Source organism: Motacilla alba, chromosome 10 (assembly GCF_015832195.1).
Source record: "Motacilla alba alba isolate MOTALB_02 chromosome 10, Motacilla_alba_V1.0_pri, whole genome shotgun sequence".
Classification (NCBI taxonomy): domain Eukaryota; kingdom Metazoa; phylum Chordata; class Aves; order Passeriformes; family Motacillidae; genus Motacilla; species Motacilla alba.
In genome coordinates, this window is record NC_052025.1 from 3,704,395 (window position 1) to 3,722,637 (window position 18,243).

At 45.5% G+C, this 18,243-nt stretch overlaps 1 protein-coding gene across 2 annotated transcripts in view; it reads right to left on the minus strand.

The window, feature by feature from the left end:
• The window catches only part of EDC3 (enhancer of mRNA decapping 3), a 29,982-nt gene that overhangs the window by 10,591 nt on the left and 1,148 nt on the right, over positions 1 to 18,243 (minus strand). The window contains exons 2-4 of one of the 2 annotated variants that reach the window (XM_038147019.1): positions 15,436 to 15,620; positions 8,905 to 9,218; positions 3,054 to 3,389 (exon numbers count right to left, since the gene is read on the minus strand). In XM_038147019.1, the coding sequence (XP_038002947.1) occupies positions 3,054 to 3,389; positions 8,905 to 9,218; positions 15,436 to 15,599 (814 nt within the window). In that variant the 5' untranslated portion in view covers positions 15,600 to 15,620. The remainder of the gene's footprint in view (positions 1 to 3,053; positions 3,390 to 8,904; positions 9,219 to 15,435; positions 15,621 to 18,243) is intronic. The other variant, XM_038147020.1, reaches the window with a different exon arrangement.

Consider the following 18,243-nt stretch of genomic DNA (forward strand, 5'->3'; position numbering starts at 1 on the left):
CTGACATCATCAGCTCTTTCCTTTGGCAATGAATGCTCCAGGTCCCAACTCCAGGTCCGGAGCCTCACAGTGTGACAGTCTGGAGCTCCTGTCCACACCAGGCCCAGGAGACATTCCCCGCTGCCTTCTGCTGGTGGTAAAGCTGGAACCACCTGCCTGCAGACTCAGCCAAACACATTTACTGCCCCTCAAGCAACACAACCTTAAGGGCTGCTTTTGTAAATCGTTGGTTTTCATTACAGCAAATCCCACCAGAGTTCTGGCTGACCTTCCAGTGTGAGCCTCTCCCAGCATTAGTGCACAATTCCCTCCAGCCGAGCAAAAAAACTGCCAGAGGGACAAAGGGACTCTGCCCCAGGCCCGCTGTTTGTTCCTGAAGCAAAATTGAAAAGAGTGAAAGTTTTCTTGCTCCTCAAAGCAGCCCAGAACACTTCACACATTCAATATTCACATGAAGCCATGGAGGAGCTAAAAGAGGAGAAAAGTCAGTCAAGGACAGGAAAAGGAAAAGGCTTTCCAAAGGAAAAGCCACACTGTGGGCATCACCCTCAGCGCACACCCAGCCTCTGATCCTGGCACAAAGCTCTGCCTGCTCCTGCACCTCCTCATGGGGAAGGAAAGGCTTGTTTGAAGAACAGACCCTCCTGCAAACTCCTCGGAGCTCCAACACTCCTGCACAATGTTGGCTCTGCTGAAGGACCTGCTCCCAAAACACAGAGATGTTCAAACACAGGAGTTTTAGAGCCAACAGCAGAAACAGAGCCAACCCACATTTAAATTGTCTGGAAGCAGAAAAAGGCAGCTCACACCGCATGCAAGGATCAGCCTTTCCAGGGAGGCAGTTTTTGCTGAACAGTTGCATTTCCCAGTAAATAAAGAGACAGATCAACAGCAGCCAGCCCAAACCAGCGAAGACTAATGATGTATTTAGGAGGAATTTACATGTGGAGTCCCAGGCATGGACTCAGCTCAGCCACAATCACCTGGTAAGCTCTATTAGCTCCAGGTTTTCACTTTTGCTTGGAACAGATTCCCACCTTCTTCATTCCCTGCTCACTTCTAAAACACGTGGTTGTTTTAGAAGTGTTTTACTTGACAGCCTAGCTCCACAAAACCCACTCTCAGAAAAGCATCCCAGTGGACTGAAGTGTTTATCCTACAACACCAAGTTCTTTCAGTCAGCAATAAAACCCCGGGCTGGAAGCCCTGCAGGTGAGTCTTTTGGGGAACTCAAAAGCCTGACTCAAAACTGATATCAGCAGTTTGGTTTTACCTCTGTACCATCCTCCACGGCATCAAAATGCAGGCAGGGATCCAGAGACAGGCATCCAGTGCCAAGAGCTGGATATGAACTCCCTGCCAATCTCCAGCATCAGTTTTGTGCTGTTGCAGCAGACAGAGAATCACTGTCTCAGTCAGAATCACTGTCTCACTGTCTCTATTAACACAATCATCTCTCAGACTGGCCCAGGATGAAAAAAAAAACAAGAGAAAGAAGTGCTTTGTCATAACTAGGAAGTGCTTTTTGCAAGGAGAGCTTCCCTTAGGAAACCAGAAAAAACTCTGCAGGGAGAATCCTGCCACAGACACATCCAAAACCAAAAAGGCTTTTGGAGCTCTTGGCCCTCATTTAATCCTACCAGCTGCTCTTTGAGCCACTGAGAGGCAGGCTGCCTACAGCTCAGCATCCTCCCTCCAGCTGCTGAACAAAGGGATTGGGAGTGCAGCAAACAGGATTGGGTTTCCATCCCTGAATTTACTCACTACTGCTCAGTGCATGGTGGTTTTCCTCCCAGGAATGCTGCTGCTAGAATCCCCTGTCAGCCATCCTGCCAACAGTGGCTTAGCTTTTGTTTCAGGCTAGACATCCACAGAGGCCCTGTCTCCTCTCAAACAAGCCAGCTGGAAGATGGACTGACAAGTATGAAATGTGAAAAACCCCACAAGATAGACAGGAAAGCACGCAGCAAACGAAGAGGTGCTCGTTCACACAGCACAGGGGTAATCAGTGTGGCTTCTTCACAGAGAGATGCTGAAAGCTTGGGGAGATTTAAAAAGCAAGAGGTTAAATTAAGCGGGGAAAAAAGTCCATTAATCCTGAACTCTCACTGCTGCCTCAGAAAGTCTTAAAATCATGAAAGACAAAACAGTGGGGGAAAGTCTCACTGCATGTTTCCTTCACTTTTCCTCCAGGATCCCTGCAAACACAACACTGAGCTGCTACAACCCACCGTGTTTTCCTCTCACCCGAGAGCAGAATGGGACACTAGGAAGAGGAATGACAGAAATGGAGAACTAGGACATTGTTATACACCAGAACCATCAAAAAAAAAGGGACTTTTCCAAACTGAAAAGCAGCAAATCGTTACAAATCCATCAGCTTCCTCCCCTGAAGCGTTTCACACCCCAGATGGGATTTCCAGGCAGAGGACGAATGACAGCCCAAGGAGCTGCTCACACTTCTGCTCAGGCTACCAGAATATCAGTTGGTTTGAGTCCCTGCAAGAAGAGCTGGCATCTGATTTCATTCTGATGTGGAAAAGAAACACTCCTGGAACGCCAAATTTCCTTCACTCCCACATTTTAAAAGTGTTTAAAATCAAAGGTAAGGTATCCCAAGGAGAATAAAGTTACCTAGAATTTGGACTAAATGTGCCAGGAGTCCTTTTTACATGACCTATATTTAAACCCACACAGAAATGGAGAGCTACAACCCAAGGAGTGCCAGAAGCACAGGAAATCTCCTGAAACCATGAAAGCACAAATCCTAAACCCATCCCTCTGACCCTTCTGGAGTCCACGTGGCTTCCCCAGGCTACTGAAATCAAAGCAAGGATTTAAACACCTCTTATTCTGTTCCCAACCACCAGCTTTGCTCCCGGCTGGAGCAACACTTACTTTGCTGCCCTCTCTGAGTACCTCTCTCAGAACACTGCAAAGAAAGGCTGTGTGTGGACACGCAAATCCAACCTTGCTTGGATCACATCAAGCCGACCCCTCGCAGCAAAAATCGGCCCCAAAAGCAGCAGCTTGGGTCCTTGTGAGGAACATACCCGTGCAGAACTCCTTGTGGGGGTTCTGGGGTACCACAATCCTCCTGTAGACGATGGGCTCTGACTCCAGGATGTTCTCGTCGTGCCGGTAGCGGGCGGGTTTCTCGTTGGGGGTCCCTCGGGAGCGGGTGCCGCTCCTCCTCTCGTAAGTCTCGATCTCTTCAAACACAGCTGCCTTGTCAAAAAGGGCCAGGTTGCCCTCAAAATCGAAATCAGTGTCTGGGATTTCATCGATGTCATCCCCAAAGCACTCGTCATCCTTGCTCTTCATCTGCCCGTTCTTCAGGCCACTCTTTTTTGGGGTCACCTGGTTCGGGTGGCGGCTGCTGGATGACCCTAAGCCAAAAGAAAAGCAAGGTGGGAGCGTGTCCTAAAAGGGAAAAAGGCACTTTTTGTGGGAGAGGGGAGCTCCTGCTTACAGTGCCCTTGCTCAAGGGGTACTCAGCCCTGGGGCTGGCATTACTCAGGCTCAGCTAAGCCAGCAGGAAATAGAACATCAAATAGGAAACAGAACACCGACAGAAAACAGAGCATCAGCAAAGAGACTTTCAGGGACTTCCCACCAGCCAGGTTAGAAAAACAGGCTTGCCCCCACTAGCAAAAGAGGGGTTTCTCCAGGTTTTATTTAATCCCCGTGTCACATCAGTGGCAAGATTATCAGCTGTGACTTAGGAGTTTTCCCATGTTCAGGCAGGTGTGTGACCCAAGCCCTTCTCTGGAATTCCCCTCAATTTCAGAAACCACTGTAGGTGTTGCCTTTCCTATTAATGATCTTTAAGGGAGAACTTCAAACCCTGATTAGAAAGGATCTCTTTTTGCTCAACCTTGATGTAATTTCTGTGAAATGACGCACAGTCCATTGCCTCATTCCTGTTCCACTCTCCTCCTTACCCATTACCTTGTATTTTGGAATACACTTCTGTCCAACCACAAGTCATTGGGAAAGCCCAAATTCTCTGGAGTGAGACTGATGAAAGTCTCCTCCTTAGGGCTGGAGATGAAGAACCGATCAAATATACAATTATGAGCTCAACCTTGCTCATTTCTCCCTTTGTCCTTCAGGTCCAGACAATATTATTCTGTTTGTCTTTGCCAGTGTCACATTTGCAATTACTAGAAAATATTTCAGGCCAATTCCTGCAGTTACAGGAATCACCTACAGTGTCCAACAGATGGAGTAAGTTATCAAGCCAGAGCTCTTGCTCTACTAAACCATTTCCTGTTGTTGAAGATAATCCCCTTTGCAAGGGATTTATACAAATGAGTTGGGAGAGAATCAGTTTGATAACACAGGAACAAAGAACTTCGAGCCATCCAAGGAGATTTTCAAACATCCCAAAAGATTTGCAGCAGGCACAAACTCCACCAGCACCCTTCCTGTCCCCATACAAGCCTGGTTTCAGCATGTCTAACTCCAGCCATGCTGAAATGTGATTTGCTGAGGATGTGTACCTGGTTTATTTCCAGTCAGAGATGCATTGCCTCAGCAAAGATTTATTTCAGACAGTGTGGGGCTCGCTTTTTCTTGAGAACTGGTTAATAACTAACCTGAAAGCTTTCCCAGACCCCATAGCAAGATCCTAAATCTGCCAGGCCTTGCAGAATAACCATTCCCCATCAAGAAAAAAATACCCCAAACATCCTTCTCAAATGATAATGCACCTTTTGTCTTGGAAGGACAGACAGCAGGATTCCAGCACTGAGGTGACAAAACAGGACTTAGGAGAGAGGAAAGGCTTGCCAGCAAGGAGAATTTCAGTAGGCACATTACAACCACTCCTTTATGAGCATGGTTTTGAAAGCTTTTGGTACCAACTTCCACTCTGTCCCAGATAAAGGGCTCCCAAACCAAAGGTGACACAAAGCTGGACAGGATTTGATTTGGAACTAAACTGCCACTGCCGGGGGAATCACAGCCACAGCCGCTGCTCTGAAGGAGGAAGATGAGGAATGCAAACACAACAGGCCCGAGTTCTCCCAACATTCAGGAACTGCAGCTCAAGCAGAAGCCAAGGGACCCTCAGGGGTCAGGTGGACAAGCTGGAGCCTGCACTGCCACAAAGGCAAAGCCAGCCTGCTCCTCGTGTCAGTGGCAAGAGTTTGGCCAGCGCAGGCCGTTCCTGTCACACCCCTCTGCAAACAGCTCCACACTCCCCTCAGCTGCCCCAAAACTCAGCGTGGGTGTCCAGTGGGACAGGAGCAGCTGATGTGAGCGTGGAATGCTGATGGAAGTTGGAGAACAATGGCTGCAAAGCTCCCTGCAGCCACAAAGAACGGGAGCCAGGAGCTCACCTCACCAAAACGTGGTGGGCAGCTCCCTGACCCATCCTGAGCTCTGCAATGCTGCTGAGCCACCCAGCTCTGCCCTGGCTGCCCCACAGCCCCCTAACAGGGCACACAGAACGTGGCACAGGCCTCCAAGGAGCTGGGAGCAAAGTTAGGAGCTGTTCCTCTTCAAGCATTGCCTTCTAGGCAGGAAAAAAATGACAGCTGGTTTTGCTCAGGGAAAAGAAAAGAGGCAAAAAAAGGGCAAGGGGGGGGAAAGCAAAATCAGGCTGCAGAAAGGCAGATCTCCTATTCCAGCTGCTCTTGGATCACAGCTTCCAGTGCTCTGTCCTGCACGAGGAAAGCTCCTCTCCAAGCTGGCACTCAGAAAAGCACCTCCCTCACAAGACAAACAATCCTTCCCGGGCTTTTTTTGTTTCTGAGGAATAACAACCCTTTCATGTACAGCACACAAGCAAACAAAGTCTCCAGCAAGCTGGCTGCCTTCCTGAGAGATCCCTGTGGGAGGCTTTGCTGCCAGCCCTGGCACCACGAGCCCGGTGCCAGCACGGCAACAGAGCCATTGTTGGGAAACCTGCGCTGCTGTTTGGTGTTTATTGATTCCTGTCACACCAGGGCTCCAGAGGGGAACTCTGGCCCTCACTTGGCACGCTAGAGGCCAACAAGAGGTCAACTTTCAGCTGTAGGACCCAAGCTCTGGATGACATCTCAGCCCATTCTTCCCTGCACTCCTGCACAGAGCCAGGCCCAATTCCAAACTCACACATCACTCACCCTCCTCTCCAAATACACATTTTACAGGATAAGACATCCCTTGTGTACCTCCTGTGTTCCAAAATGAACCCAAGCTAACACCTAGGAGCTCACTCAACCTGCCTCAAAGTCTGTAAAAAGCCACTTGCTGTGCTCATGTAAACCTAACACGAGCTGTTTGTGGGGTGAAGCTGACAACCCCCAGCTCTGCTCACCCCAGATCTACCAGACATCCTGGAAAGGGTAAAAATATCCCAGTTGGTGGTGGGTGGGGGAGAAAGACTTCCAGAGGTCTTTCTCCTGAAAAATACAGCCTTACACCTGTTTCACTGGCCTAACCCACCTTGGTTTGTTTATTTTGCAAGAAAATGAAATCATGGAATTACTCTGGATGCACACCAAAGCTTCAACATTAAGTTATAGAAATATGCTGGATGTACACTGAAATCTCAGGAACTGGATCATGAGGGTCTGGAAAGGAAGACAGCTCAGGGGGCTTTGAGGAAAAAAGTGAACAAAGCCAGTTTTGGCCCAATTTTGAAGATTTTATCAAGGAAATATAAATAACGGATGTGTGACTTTGGGATGCTCTGATTGTATCCTACATCACCCTCATTAATTTATATTTTTAACAACACAGCCAAAACCTGTTTGTAATTATGTACAGGGTGACGTTGTAATAGGTTATGGGTATAGAAGCCTTAAATAGAAAAGCCTGGGGAAATTTAAAAAGCAAGAGGTTAAATTAAGCAGGAAAAAAAAAAAAGCCATTAATCCTGAACTCTCACTGCTGCCTCAGGAAGTCTTAAAATCATGAAAGACAAAACAGTGGGGGAAAGTCTCACTGCATGTTTCCTTCACTTTTCCTCCAGGATCCCTGCAAACACAACACTGAGCTGCTACAACCCACCGTGTTTTCCTCCCACTCGAGGATCACGTTGCAGTTTGCAGCAGCTCCTTTTAGAGGGAAAGGCTGGAAGCTGGGCAATCTCCAAACAGGAAAGATAGCAAAAGGAGGAAATCTTTGGAACTGGCATGAGACATTTTCTACACAGACAGAATCACTAAGATGGAAGAGACCTTTAAGATCATCGAGTCCAAGCCGTGCCCTAACACCACCTCAACCAGACCACAGCACTGAGTGCCACATCCAGTCTTGTTTTAAACACATCCAGGGATGGTGACACCACCGCCTCGCCAGGCACACAAATCCAGTACTTCATCACTCTTTCACTAAAAAACCTTTTCCTAACATCCAACCTAAATTTAAGACTGTGTTCCTCCTGTCAGGAACAAGAGACCAACCCTGTCCTGGACTGCCAAGCAAATTGTACTCTGCTTGCCACCTGGATGGCAGCTGTCTTCTGTTACATGGGCAGTTCTCCTTATCTCTTCCACAACTGCTCCTCCCTCTGAGAGACATCTGATAACAGGCTACTGAATGTCACTGCACAATAAGAACTACAGCATCCCATTGGGAGATGCTCCCCCAGAGGGAGGAGCCAAGCATTCCTACCCAGATATAATCCTGACATTCTGGAACACCAGCACACACAGCTTTTCTCCACTGGATTTTCCCAGAGAACAGCTGCCTCTTCCACTGCATCTTCACAGGGAGACTGCACCTTTCTACAGGATCCCTGCTCCAGCAGAGCCACCCCTGACACTCCAGGAGGACTGCAGCCACAATTCCAATTGAATTCCACAGGATCCCTGCTCCAGCAGAACCACCCCTGACACTCCAGGAGGACTGCAGCCACAATTCCAATTGAATTCTACAGGATCCCTGCTCCAGCAGAACGACCCCTGACACCCCAGGACTGCAGCCACAATTCCAATTGAATTCCACAGGATCCCTGCTCCAGCAGAACCACCCCTGACACTCCAGGAGGACTGCAGTCACAATTCCAATTGCACTGCTACAGGATCCCTGCTCCAGCAGAAACACCCCTGACACTCCAGGACTGCAGCCACAATTCCAATTGCACTGCTACAGGATCCCTGCTCCAGCAGAACCACCCCTGACACTCCAGGAGGACTGCAGCCACAATTCTAATTGAATTCTACAGGATCCCTGCTCCAGCAGAAACACCCCTGACACTCCAGGAGGACTGCAGCCACAATTCCAATTGAATTCTACAGGATCCCTGCTCCAGTAGAACGACCCCTGACACTCCAGGACTGCAGTCACAATTCCAATTGCACTGCTACAGGATCCCTGCTCCAGCAGAAACACCCCTGACACTCCAGGAGGACTGCAGCCACAATTCCAATTGGATTGCTACCAACACCCTGACCACCAGCTGTCAGGTTGTGTTCTGACTCTGGCAGTGTTGTTTTAGTTTACTGCATTTGTTGTGTTGCACTAAATAGTTTCTTGAGCTGTTGTTTTGCACTGGGTGATTGGAGATTTGCAGAGTAGTGTTTATATTGCACTGAATAGTTTGTTATATCACACGGTTTGTTTGACATTCTTACATGCACTGTTTATTTTATCTTTTTATTTTCTTCCCAAGTAAAGAACTGTTATTCCTGCTCCCATATTTTTTTGCCTGAGAGCCCCTTAATTTAAAATTTATAGCAATTCAGAGGGAGGGAGTTTTACATTTTCCATTTTAGGGGAGGCTCCTGCCTTCCTTAGCACACACCTGTCTTTCCAAACCAAAACAACCCTCACCCGACTACAACCCCCTTTCAGGTGGGGTCACAAATATATTCTATTCCAAAATAACCCCCAGGTGGGCCGGGGGAAGTTCCCAGCAAAGTCTGGTGGCAAAGGGAAGATGCTGGAGCGGGACAGCCCCACACTCACAGGAGTTGTGCCTCCGGCGGAAGCCTTTGGACTGGCTCAGCGTTTCCATGTGTCGGTCCATGTAGCTCTTGGAGCACTGCTGCTGTGGGGAGATGACAATGTCCTGGCTCTTCATGTCTGTCCTCCTGGGGATGTTCTGTGGGGCGCTGCTGGACGTGGGCTTCTTCAGCACCTTGCCGGTGCCGTTCTGGCTGGGCCCCACCTGGCAGCCCACCCCTGGCATGGCCGTGTCCATGTGCTGCGAGTCCCCGCATTGCCTGCTGTCCCCCGGCCCCGGGATCTCCAGGATCTTCAGCTCAGTGATGTCACCTGCCCTAAAAACAGCACGAGAACAGCAGGAATTCAGCACACACCCTGGCAGGAAAAAACCTCCCGAGGAGAAACACCCTTGTCCAATGGGATCGCTCTGGTGCCATCGTCAAGAGAAACAAGGGAATAGAAGGATTTTACTGCTCAAACACACAGACATCAAAATGTTCAACCAAAATGGCAAATCTGCTAAACAACCACTTCAGCGTGCCTGCACTGCACCTGGATTTTGTCTGGGGGACAAGGCTCTGCAGCTGAAACAGGAGTCAGTCAAGCAAAAAATGGAAGCGACTGGCCCAGAGCTTTGCAGAAATCTGCATTAATTTAACAGCTCCCAGCTAATTAATTGCTCTCAGCCTTGAGGCTACTATTACTTTTAATCCATTTCTGCAGAAAGCTACCCTCAGATTAGAGCAGTTCATGCTCAGACAAGGAGGATATTTCCCATTTCCAAAGAAAAAAGACGAAAGAAAACTAATCTAGCACTGGGCAGCAGCCAAAATGAAACAAAGGAGTGATTATAAAGGCCTCCATTTGCAGTGACTGCAAGAAATAAGTCAGGAATGAGGCTCCTCCAGCTTGAACTCGGCTTCGTCCAAGGGGATGTGATAGCAGAGACTTGCACACATCCCCTGCTCTCTTCCCCCGTGCTTCTCTTCAAAATCTAAATGAAAAACAAATTGAGAGTATGGAATTGTAGAGGCAGTGCTGGTGAGAAAGGAGTGACTCAGAGCCTCGAGTGCAGCGATCCAGGGAAAGGACAACGGGCAGCGAGCAGCGACTCCTGTTTGGATTGGTGAGCAGCTGAGCAGGAACGGGGAGAAAGAACTGCTTTGAAAAAGCACCTCAGACCCCTCTGCCACTACAGGAGAAGAACAAGGAGAAAGGAGGAGAAAGGAAAAGAAGAAAGGAGAAAGGAAAAGGAAAATGAAAAGGAGAAAGGAAAAAGGAAAAGGAAAATGAAAAGGAAAAAGGAAAAGGAAAATGAAAAGGAAAAAGGAAAAGGAAAATGAAAAGGAAAAAGGAAAAGGAAAATGAAAAGGAGAAAGGAAAATGAAAAGGAGAAAGGAAAAAGGAAAATGAAAAGGAAAAATGAAAAGGAAAAATGAAAAAGAAAAATGAAAAGGAAAAAGAAAAATGAAAAGGAAAAGGAAAAAGGAAAAGGAAAAAGGAAAAGGAAAAAGGAAAAGGAAAAAGGAAAAGGAAAAAGGAAAAAGGAGAAGGAAAAAGAAAAGGAAAAGGGAAAAGGGAAAAGGAAAAAGGAAAAGGAAAAAGGAAACTGAAAAAGGAAAAGGAAAAAGGAAAAAGAACATAAACACAGAAAAAATATATATGAATAAAAATTATAAATTTACATAGCTATTTAAATAGAATAAATGTATAACATATTTATATGTTAGAGAATTATAGATATATATATTGATGAATTGAAAATGATATATGATATCGAAATAAAATGGTGTGTTATGTATGTTTAATATAATGCAGATATTTATATATTATGTATGAATATATAAAATATTAATATATTATACAGTCATGTATTGTATATTCATATACTGTATATTGATACATTATTAATTATTTTAAAATTACATTACATATAGTATACAAATAAAATAATAACTAAAAATGTATATATTTAATAGATATAATACATAATAGGTATTTAATATTATTTTTATATGTTATATATCTTAAATTTGTATATTTTATAGATTGATATATATTAATTATTTTAAAAGTAATTGTATGTAATACATAAATAAAACTAGAAACAAAAAAATCCTTATTTATTAACTTCTATAAATAAAAATAAAAATAATAGAAATAATTTAGAATAAAACTATTTTCAATAAAATATAATGAATGTAAAGAAATAAATATATAAATAAATATTTATTTTATTATATATTTTATATAATATAGAGAAATAGTTAAAATGTTTTAAAAGATAATTTTATTTATAAAACTAAGTCTATTAGAAAAACAGAATTACAAAAAATATATTATAGTAAGGCTTACAAAAAATAATTTTAAATTATTAGTTTTATAAATAAAATAAAATATTTCAGAAAAATAGAATTATGAAAATATATTATAGTAAGACTTACGAAGAGTAGCTGTAGATTAGTTTTATAAATGAAATTAAAATTTTAGAAAAACAATTATAAAAAATGTCATAAGACTTATGAACAGTAACTTTAAATGATTAGTTTTATAAATAAAATGAAATATTTTAGAAAAACAGAATTATAAAAAATATAGTGAGACTTACGAAGAGTAATTTTAGTTTTCTAAATAAAATTAAACATTTTAGAAAAATAGAATTATAAAGATATATTACAGTGAGACTTACGAAGAGTAATTTTAGTTTTCTAAATAGAATTCGTTTCATAAATAAATTAATAAATAAAATGAAATTTATAAATAAAATTAAATGTTTTAGAAAAAGAGAATTCTAACTAAGATATTATATTAAAATCGAGTATAATACAGGCAAATGTATTATAAAAGTACTTTATGTTATATATTATATTAGCAAAAACATTAGAAAAACATTTTAGTAAAACAGAATTATAAAAATATATTATAGTAAAATATCTTGTAGCATAAAATAGGAAAATAGATTATATTATAGGAAAATATAGTAAAAACCATTTATATTCTGTTATAAATATGTAAATATATTGATATTTATATATAATAAAAATTCTACTATATATGGTAGATATATACTATATATATATACACTATATATATAATTTACTATATTATAGTAAGATGTATATAAATAAATATAATATTATAACTATATATTCTAGTAAAACTTACAAAGAGTAATTTTAAATGCTTTAAAACATCTACAACAGAGCACAACAAAACCCCAATAAACCAAACCCCAGCTGCAGAGGTTTGGGGTGGCAGCCCTTTGGGATCTCCCAGCTGAGGCACAAGGACTGTGCTGGGCTCGGTGCTGGCCAGCCCCCAGCCTCCCTCCCTGCTGGGAGACAGCCATGTCGGAACCCAGGACATCCCTCTGGGTGCCCTGGATGGCCAGAGCCGCTGGCAGGGGGCTCTGAGACCCTGGCATGCAGCCAGAGACACACGTGGGGTTTGGATCTTAGCCCGTGGAGCAAAGTACTAACTCTGTGTGAAGAATTACAAGCCACACACACAAGTTTAGGTATTGTAGTAGAAGTAGTCACGAAGTGAAAGGAAGGATTTTTGAGTGCTGTACAGGGGGGTTTTAAGCCTTGTACTCAGCTGTCCAAGTTTTGTACATGGGGGTCAAGAGTTCTAAGATGGAGGGATTTGGGTGTGCCCTGTCCTCTTTCTTTCTCCTTCCCAGCCTCCATGTGTTTGGTGATGTTGGCACTCACAGATTGGTTTAGAGTAGAAAGTCACCATTCAATATAGATAGTAGGCATTGGGGAAAAGGTATAAACATGTAGTACGTAATATATGATACAAAAGATGGCAGCAGCCCCTGGGAGGGCAGAGTGCCTCTGTCTGAGCTGCTGAACGGGCCACAGCAGTTCAGGGAGAAGAATCTTTAAGATAACCAACAATAAACAACCTTGAGAACAGACAACAAAAGACTACTGAGTCTTTCCTTAAAGGCACGGGTTGGAGGAGGGACTTTTCCATCTTTTGGGGTCACCCCAATCCAGGGGTGAAACCCCACATGTGGCGTCCCTGGGTGGGCAGGAGACCCGACACAGCGAAAGCAGCCTCGAAGCTTCCAAGGCACAAAGGAAAGGGTTCATTTCTGTTTCATATTTTTACCAGTTCTGTTTCATATTTTTATTGATGACACAGATGAGGGTTTCGAGCCTTTCATTAGTGAATTTGCAGATGACACGAAGCTGGCAGCGCGTGTCGACCTGTCAGAGGGACGGAGGGCCTTGCAAAGGGACTTGGAGTGGTCGGAGGGATGGGCAGAATCTAACGGGATGAAGTTCAAGAAGTCCAAGTGCCGTGTCCTGCACTTTGGCCACTATTACTGTGGGTCTTCAGGGCAGTCAGGACTTGGTGAAGGGAAGGGGAGATCCTGACTCCATTTCAGAAGCTGGTTTATTATATTATGATATTACATTAAAAAGACCACACTATAACTGTACTACAAAGAACAGAAAGAAAGATTCATCAGAAGGCCAGACAGGAATAGAAGGGAATGAATAACAAAGTGCTGTGACTCCCAGAGAGTCCGAGAGCTGCTGCCTCCTGGATTGGCCACCAAGAGAAACATCCCACACTGAGCAATGGAGGAAGCACCTGCTGCATCCCACAGCAGCAGATAACAATCTGTTTACACTTGAAGCTGAGGCCCTTCAGTTTCTCAGGAGAAGAAAATCCTAGCAAAGGGATTTTCATCAAATATCACAACCACAGGCCACAATAACCCCCTGCAGCGTTACAGGCTGGGGACGGTGTGGCTGGGCAGTGCTCAGGTGGAAAGGGACCTGGGGGTGCTGGTGACAGCCGGCTGAACGTGAGCCAGCAGTGAGCCCAGGTGGCCAGGAAGGCCAATGGCTCCTGGCCAGTGTCAGGAATGGTGTGGCCAGCAGGAGCAGGGAGGTCATTCTGCCCCTGTACTCGGCACTGGTGAGGCCACACCTCGAGTGCTGTGTCCAGCTCTGGGCCCCTCAGTTTAGGAGGGACATTGAGAGGCTTGAGCGTGTCCAAAGGAGAGCAAGGAGGCTGGAGAGGGGCTGGGAACACAAGCCGTGTGAAGAACGACTGAGGGAGCTGGGGTTGTTCAGCCTGGAGAAAAGGAGACTCAGAGGTGACCTTATCACTCCCTTCAGCTTCCTGAAGGGTGGCTGTGCTGAGCTGGGGTCGGTCTCTTTCTCTGGACAACAACAGACAGAACAAGAGGACACAGTCTCGAGCTGCGCCAAAGGAGATCCAGGCTGGAATTAAGGAGGAAGTTTTTCACAGAAAGAGTGGTCAAATACTGGAATCATCTGCCCAGGGAGGTGGTGGAGTCACCATCCCTGGATGTGTTTAAAAAAAGACTGGATGTGGCACTTGGTGCCATGATCTGGTTGAGGTGTTGGAACATGGGTTGGACTCAATGATCTTAAAGGTCTCTTCCAACCTAGAAATTCTGTGATTCTGTGAATTTTTTGTGCTGGTGAATGCTTTGCATCACTTCCCTAAACGTCTCTCAAAACGCAAAATCATGACAACAGTTAAGAAACAGTTGAAGTTCTAATTGCAATAGCATAAATTATAACATTTCTATTCTCTCACCCTTCTCATGAAACTTTAGTTTTTCAAACGCTCTCAGTTACCCCATGTCTAAATAAAAATAAAAAGTATAATCCAACAGCCAGGCTGTCTTAGGTTGGAAATGGGGATGTCTCTTCTGTTCCTATCAGTGGAGCACTTCTCTTCTGCTAATGGGCCATTAGTTATTAATTATCTTCCCTACATGGGCCTGAGTGTCCCTGCATGGCTGATAAAATTCCATCATCCCATGGGAGAGGCTCTGCCCAGGGGAGGAGCCGAGCATTCCTACCTGGATACAATCTGACCCTGGGAACAGCACTGCAGCCTCTGCCACTGCATTCCCAGGGGAGCAGCTTTTTTCCTGACTGCATTCCCAGGGGAGCAGCTTTTTTTCCTGACTGCATTCCCAGGGGAGCAGCTTTTTTCCTGACTGCATTCCCAGGGGAGCAGCTTTTTTCCTGACTGCATTCCCAGGGGAGCAGCTCTCTCCCGCCCCGCATTCCCAGGGGAGCAGCTCTCTCCCGCCCCGCATTCCCAGGGGAGCAGCTCTCTCCCGCCCCGCATTCCCAGGGGAGCAGCTCTCTCCCGCCCCGCATTCCCAGGGGAATTCCAGGCCCATCTCCAGCAGCCCTGGAGCTTCAGAGGGAAACTCCACCCTTGTGCAGGATCCCTGCTCCAGCAGCAGCACAGCTGGCACTGCAGGAGGGCTGAGCCACCCTGGAATGGCCCTGCTGCCACCACCCTGACCCACAGCGTGCCAGGGCCTGTTCGACTCTGGCAGTGTTTTTTTGTTTGTTTGTACTACTGCGTTTGTATTTTTAGTTTTCCTAGTAAATAACTGTCATTCCTAACCCCACATCTTTGCCTGAGAGCCCCTTAATTTCCAAATTACAACAATTCAGAGGGAGAGGGCTGCATTTTCCATTCCAGGGGAGGCTCCTGCCTTCCTCAGCAGACTTTTCAACCCAGTTCCCAGGCACTCACCTGAAGGTGACCTCTGGCACGAGGCATTTGACGCCGTTGTGGAAGGGCCGCGTGAGGGAGATGGTCTGGCTGACCTGATCCACAGCGGACACCCTGCCCTGGTACACTCCCAAGCTCTCCCCACAGTTGATGGACACGATGCTGCCCAGCCAGTCCGTGGCCATGGCTGTGGCACAGAGCTGCTGCAAGGAGATGCACAAAGCCTGAATCAGCATCCACAGCCCCGGCGCCCTCCCAGGCTCTGCTGGCTCCTCTCCCCTTGCCGGGGAGGAAATGACATCCCAACCATGCCAGGCAGAGTCTAAATCCCTGGACAATAAAAAATAAATTACGGTAAAATATAAACATATATTCTGGGGTTTTGCCTTTCCCATTGTACGGCAGATGTTTGTCTGACCAGCTGAATTTAAAATCCAAAAGGAATATTCAGTGTTTTGTCCTGCCTTGTGGATATTCTCCTGTTGCCTTTTCCCCAAGCTGGAAATGAAACCCAAGATAATTGTAGTAAGGAGCTGATACAAGAAAGATGACCACAAAAGCCCCTGAAGGCCTTCAAATAAAGATCTGCGGACCTCTGACTGGTTGAATTCAAAATTTAAAAGGAATATTCAGTGTTTTGTCCTGCCTTGTGGATATTCTCCTGTTGCCTTTTCCCCAAGCTGGAAATGAAATTGAGATAATTTTAGTAAGGAGCTGATATAAGAAAGATGACCACAAAAGCCCCTGAAGGCCTTCAGGTAAGAACCTGCAGATCTTTGTTTGACTGGGTGAATTCAAAATCCAAAAGAAATATTCAGTGTTTCATCGTGCCTTGTGGATATTCTCTTTCCAAGCTGGAAATGAAACTTGAGATAATTTTAGTAAGGAGGTGATATAAAAAAGATAGCCCCTGAAGGCCTTCAAATAAAGATCTGCTCTTCTATCACCTCCTCACTAAAATTATCTCAGGTTTCATTTCCAGGATGGGGAAAAGGCAACACTCCCTGTGATTTCAAACTGGGAATTTCACTTCCCTGGCTTCATCTCCAGGCTGGGAAAAGGCAACACTCCCTGTGATTTCAAACTGGGAATTTCACTTCCCTGGTTTCATCTCCAGGCTGGGAAAAGGCAACACTCCCTGTGATTTCAAACTGGGAATTTCACTTCCCTGGTTTCATCTCCACGTCGGGAAAAGCCAACACTCCCTGTGATTTCAAACTGGGAATTTCACTTCCCTGGCTTCATTTCCAGGCTGGGGAAAGGCAACACTCCCTGTGATTTCAAACTGGGAATTTCTCTTCACTTCCCTGGTTTCATTTCCAGGCTGGGGGAAAGGCAACACTCCCTGTGATTTCAAACTGAGAATTTCTCTTCACTTCCCTGGTTTTGGGAGATGGACACTGGCCAGAACAGCTCCTGGGAATATTCAGGATTGATCTCTGCACGTCCAAACGAAAAGCAAAATCTTTCAGGGAACAGAGGCACAGGGCAGGAGGGGAACCCCCACGAACACAGAAACACAAAAGGGGGGGGAAAAAAACCCCAAAAACTGGAATGCAGGACAAAAGCAGCAAAGGCAGCCTCAGCACCACTGCCACAATTAGATCAATCAATTAAAAAATAGCTGCTCTCCTTCGCAGCACTCGAGTTCTGTCAGGAGCAGGGATGAAAAACTCCAATTTGTTTAGACAGATGTTTGCAACACTGCTGGAAGCAGCTAAAGAGCTCCTTTGATCCCAGATTTCCCAGTGACAGGCTCACGAGCATCACGGAGAACAAGAGACACGACAAGCTCCTAAATGTATAGATTTGCCTTTCATGCTGCAATCAAAGAGGGAGAATGTTTGATATTTGCTGCGAGCAGCACAAAGAAACACGGGAGACAGCCCAGGGAGATCAATTTCCATGTGAAAATCACATTGCTGGAAGAGGCAGCTGGATTCTCTGCAAGCTGAGCCTCACGGAAAAGAAGCAAGGAAAAAAAAAATCTGGTTAAAAAAATCTGACTTCCCCCATAGGGTGAAAACAGGGGATGCTTCAAAGGGAGGAAAACATGAGATTTGGTCACAGAGCCATAAATTGGTCAGGAGCAGGCTCCTCTCCTTGCTGTGGCTGTGTTGATGCTAACCCAGATGAGAAGGTCTGCATTCCGAGGAGATGGCTGATAAAAAGCACTCTCAAAACACAGCTAACACAGCCCCGGGTATCCACAGGAAAGCTAAAGCTTCATTCCATTTCCTGTTTCCTTTCTCCCTGAGGAAACACGGGAAGGAGCTCAGCACACATCATCACCTTACAGGGATCCTTGTGAGAAACAAGAGCCTCCTTCTAGCGAAAACCACCCAACAATAAACCCACGTTTGAGTGCAAACATAAACGAAACTGTTCTGAGTTTAGGGGGGTGGCTGTGTCCCTGGAGGAAAACACAGGGGACCCCACGGGTAAACACAGGGATCCTAAATACTGAAAATATTGTAAATATTGTAAATATTGTAAACAAGTGGACCAACCACAGGTAAATTCAACCAGCCCCACAAACATAACACAGGGACCCCACAAGGTGAAAACAGGAACCCCCAAGGTGAAAAGGGGAATCCCCCATGGATAAACACAGGGAACCCCTATGGATAAATACAGGGATAGCCCATGGATAGACACAGGGGACCCCCAAAAATAAACACAGGGAACCCCCTGGGGATAAACACAGGGAACCCCCAAAAATAAACACAGGGAACCCCCTGGGGATAAACACAGGGAACCCCCTGGGGATAAACACAGGGAACCCCCAAAAATAAACACAGGGATACCTCATGGATAAACACAGGGAAC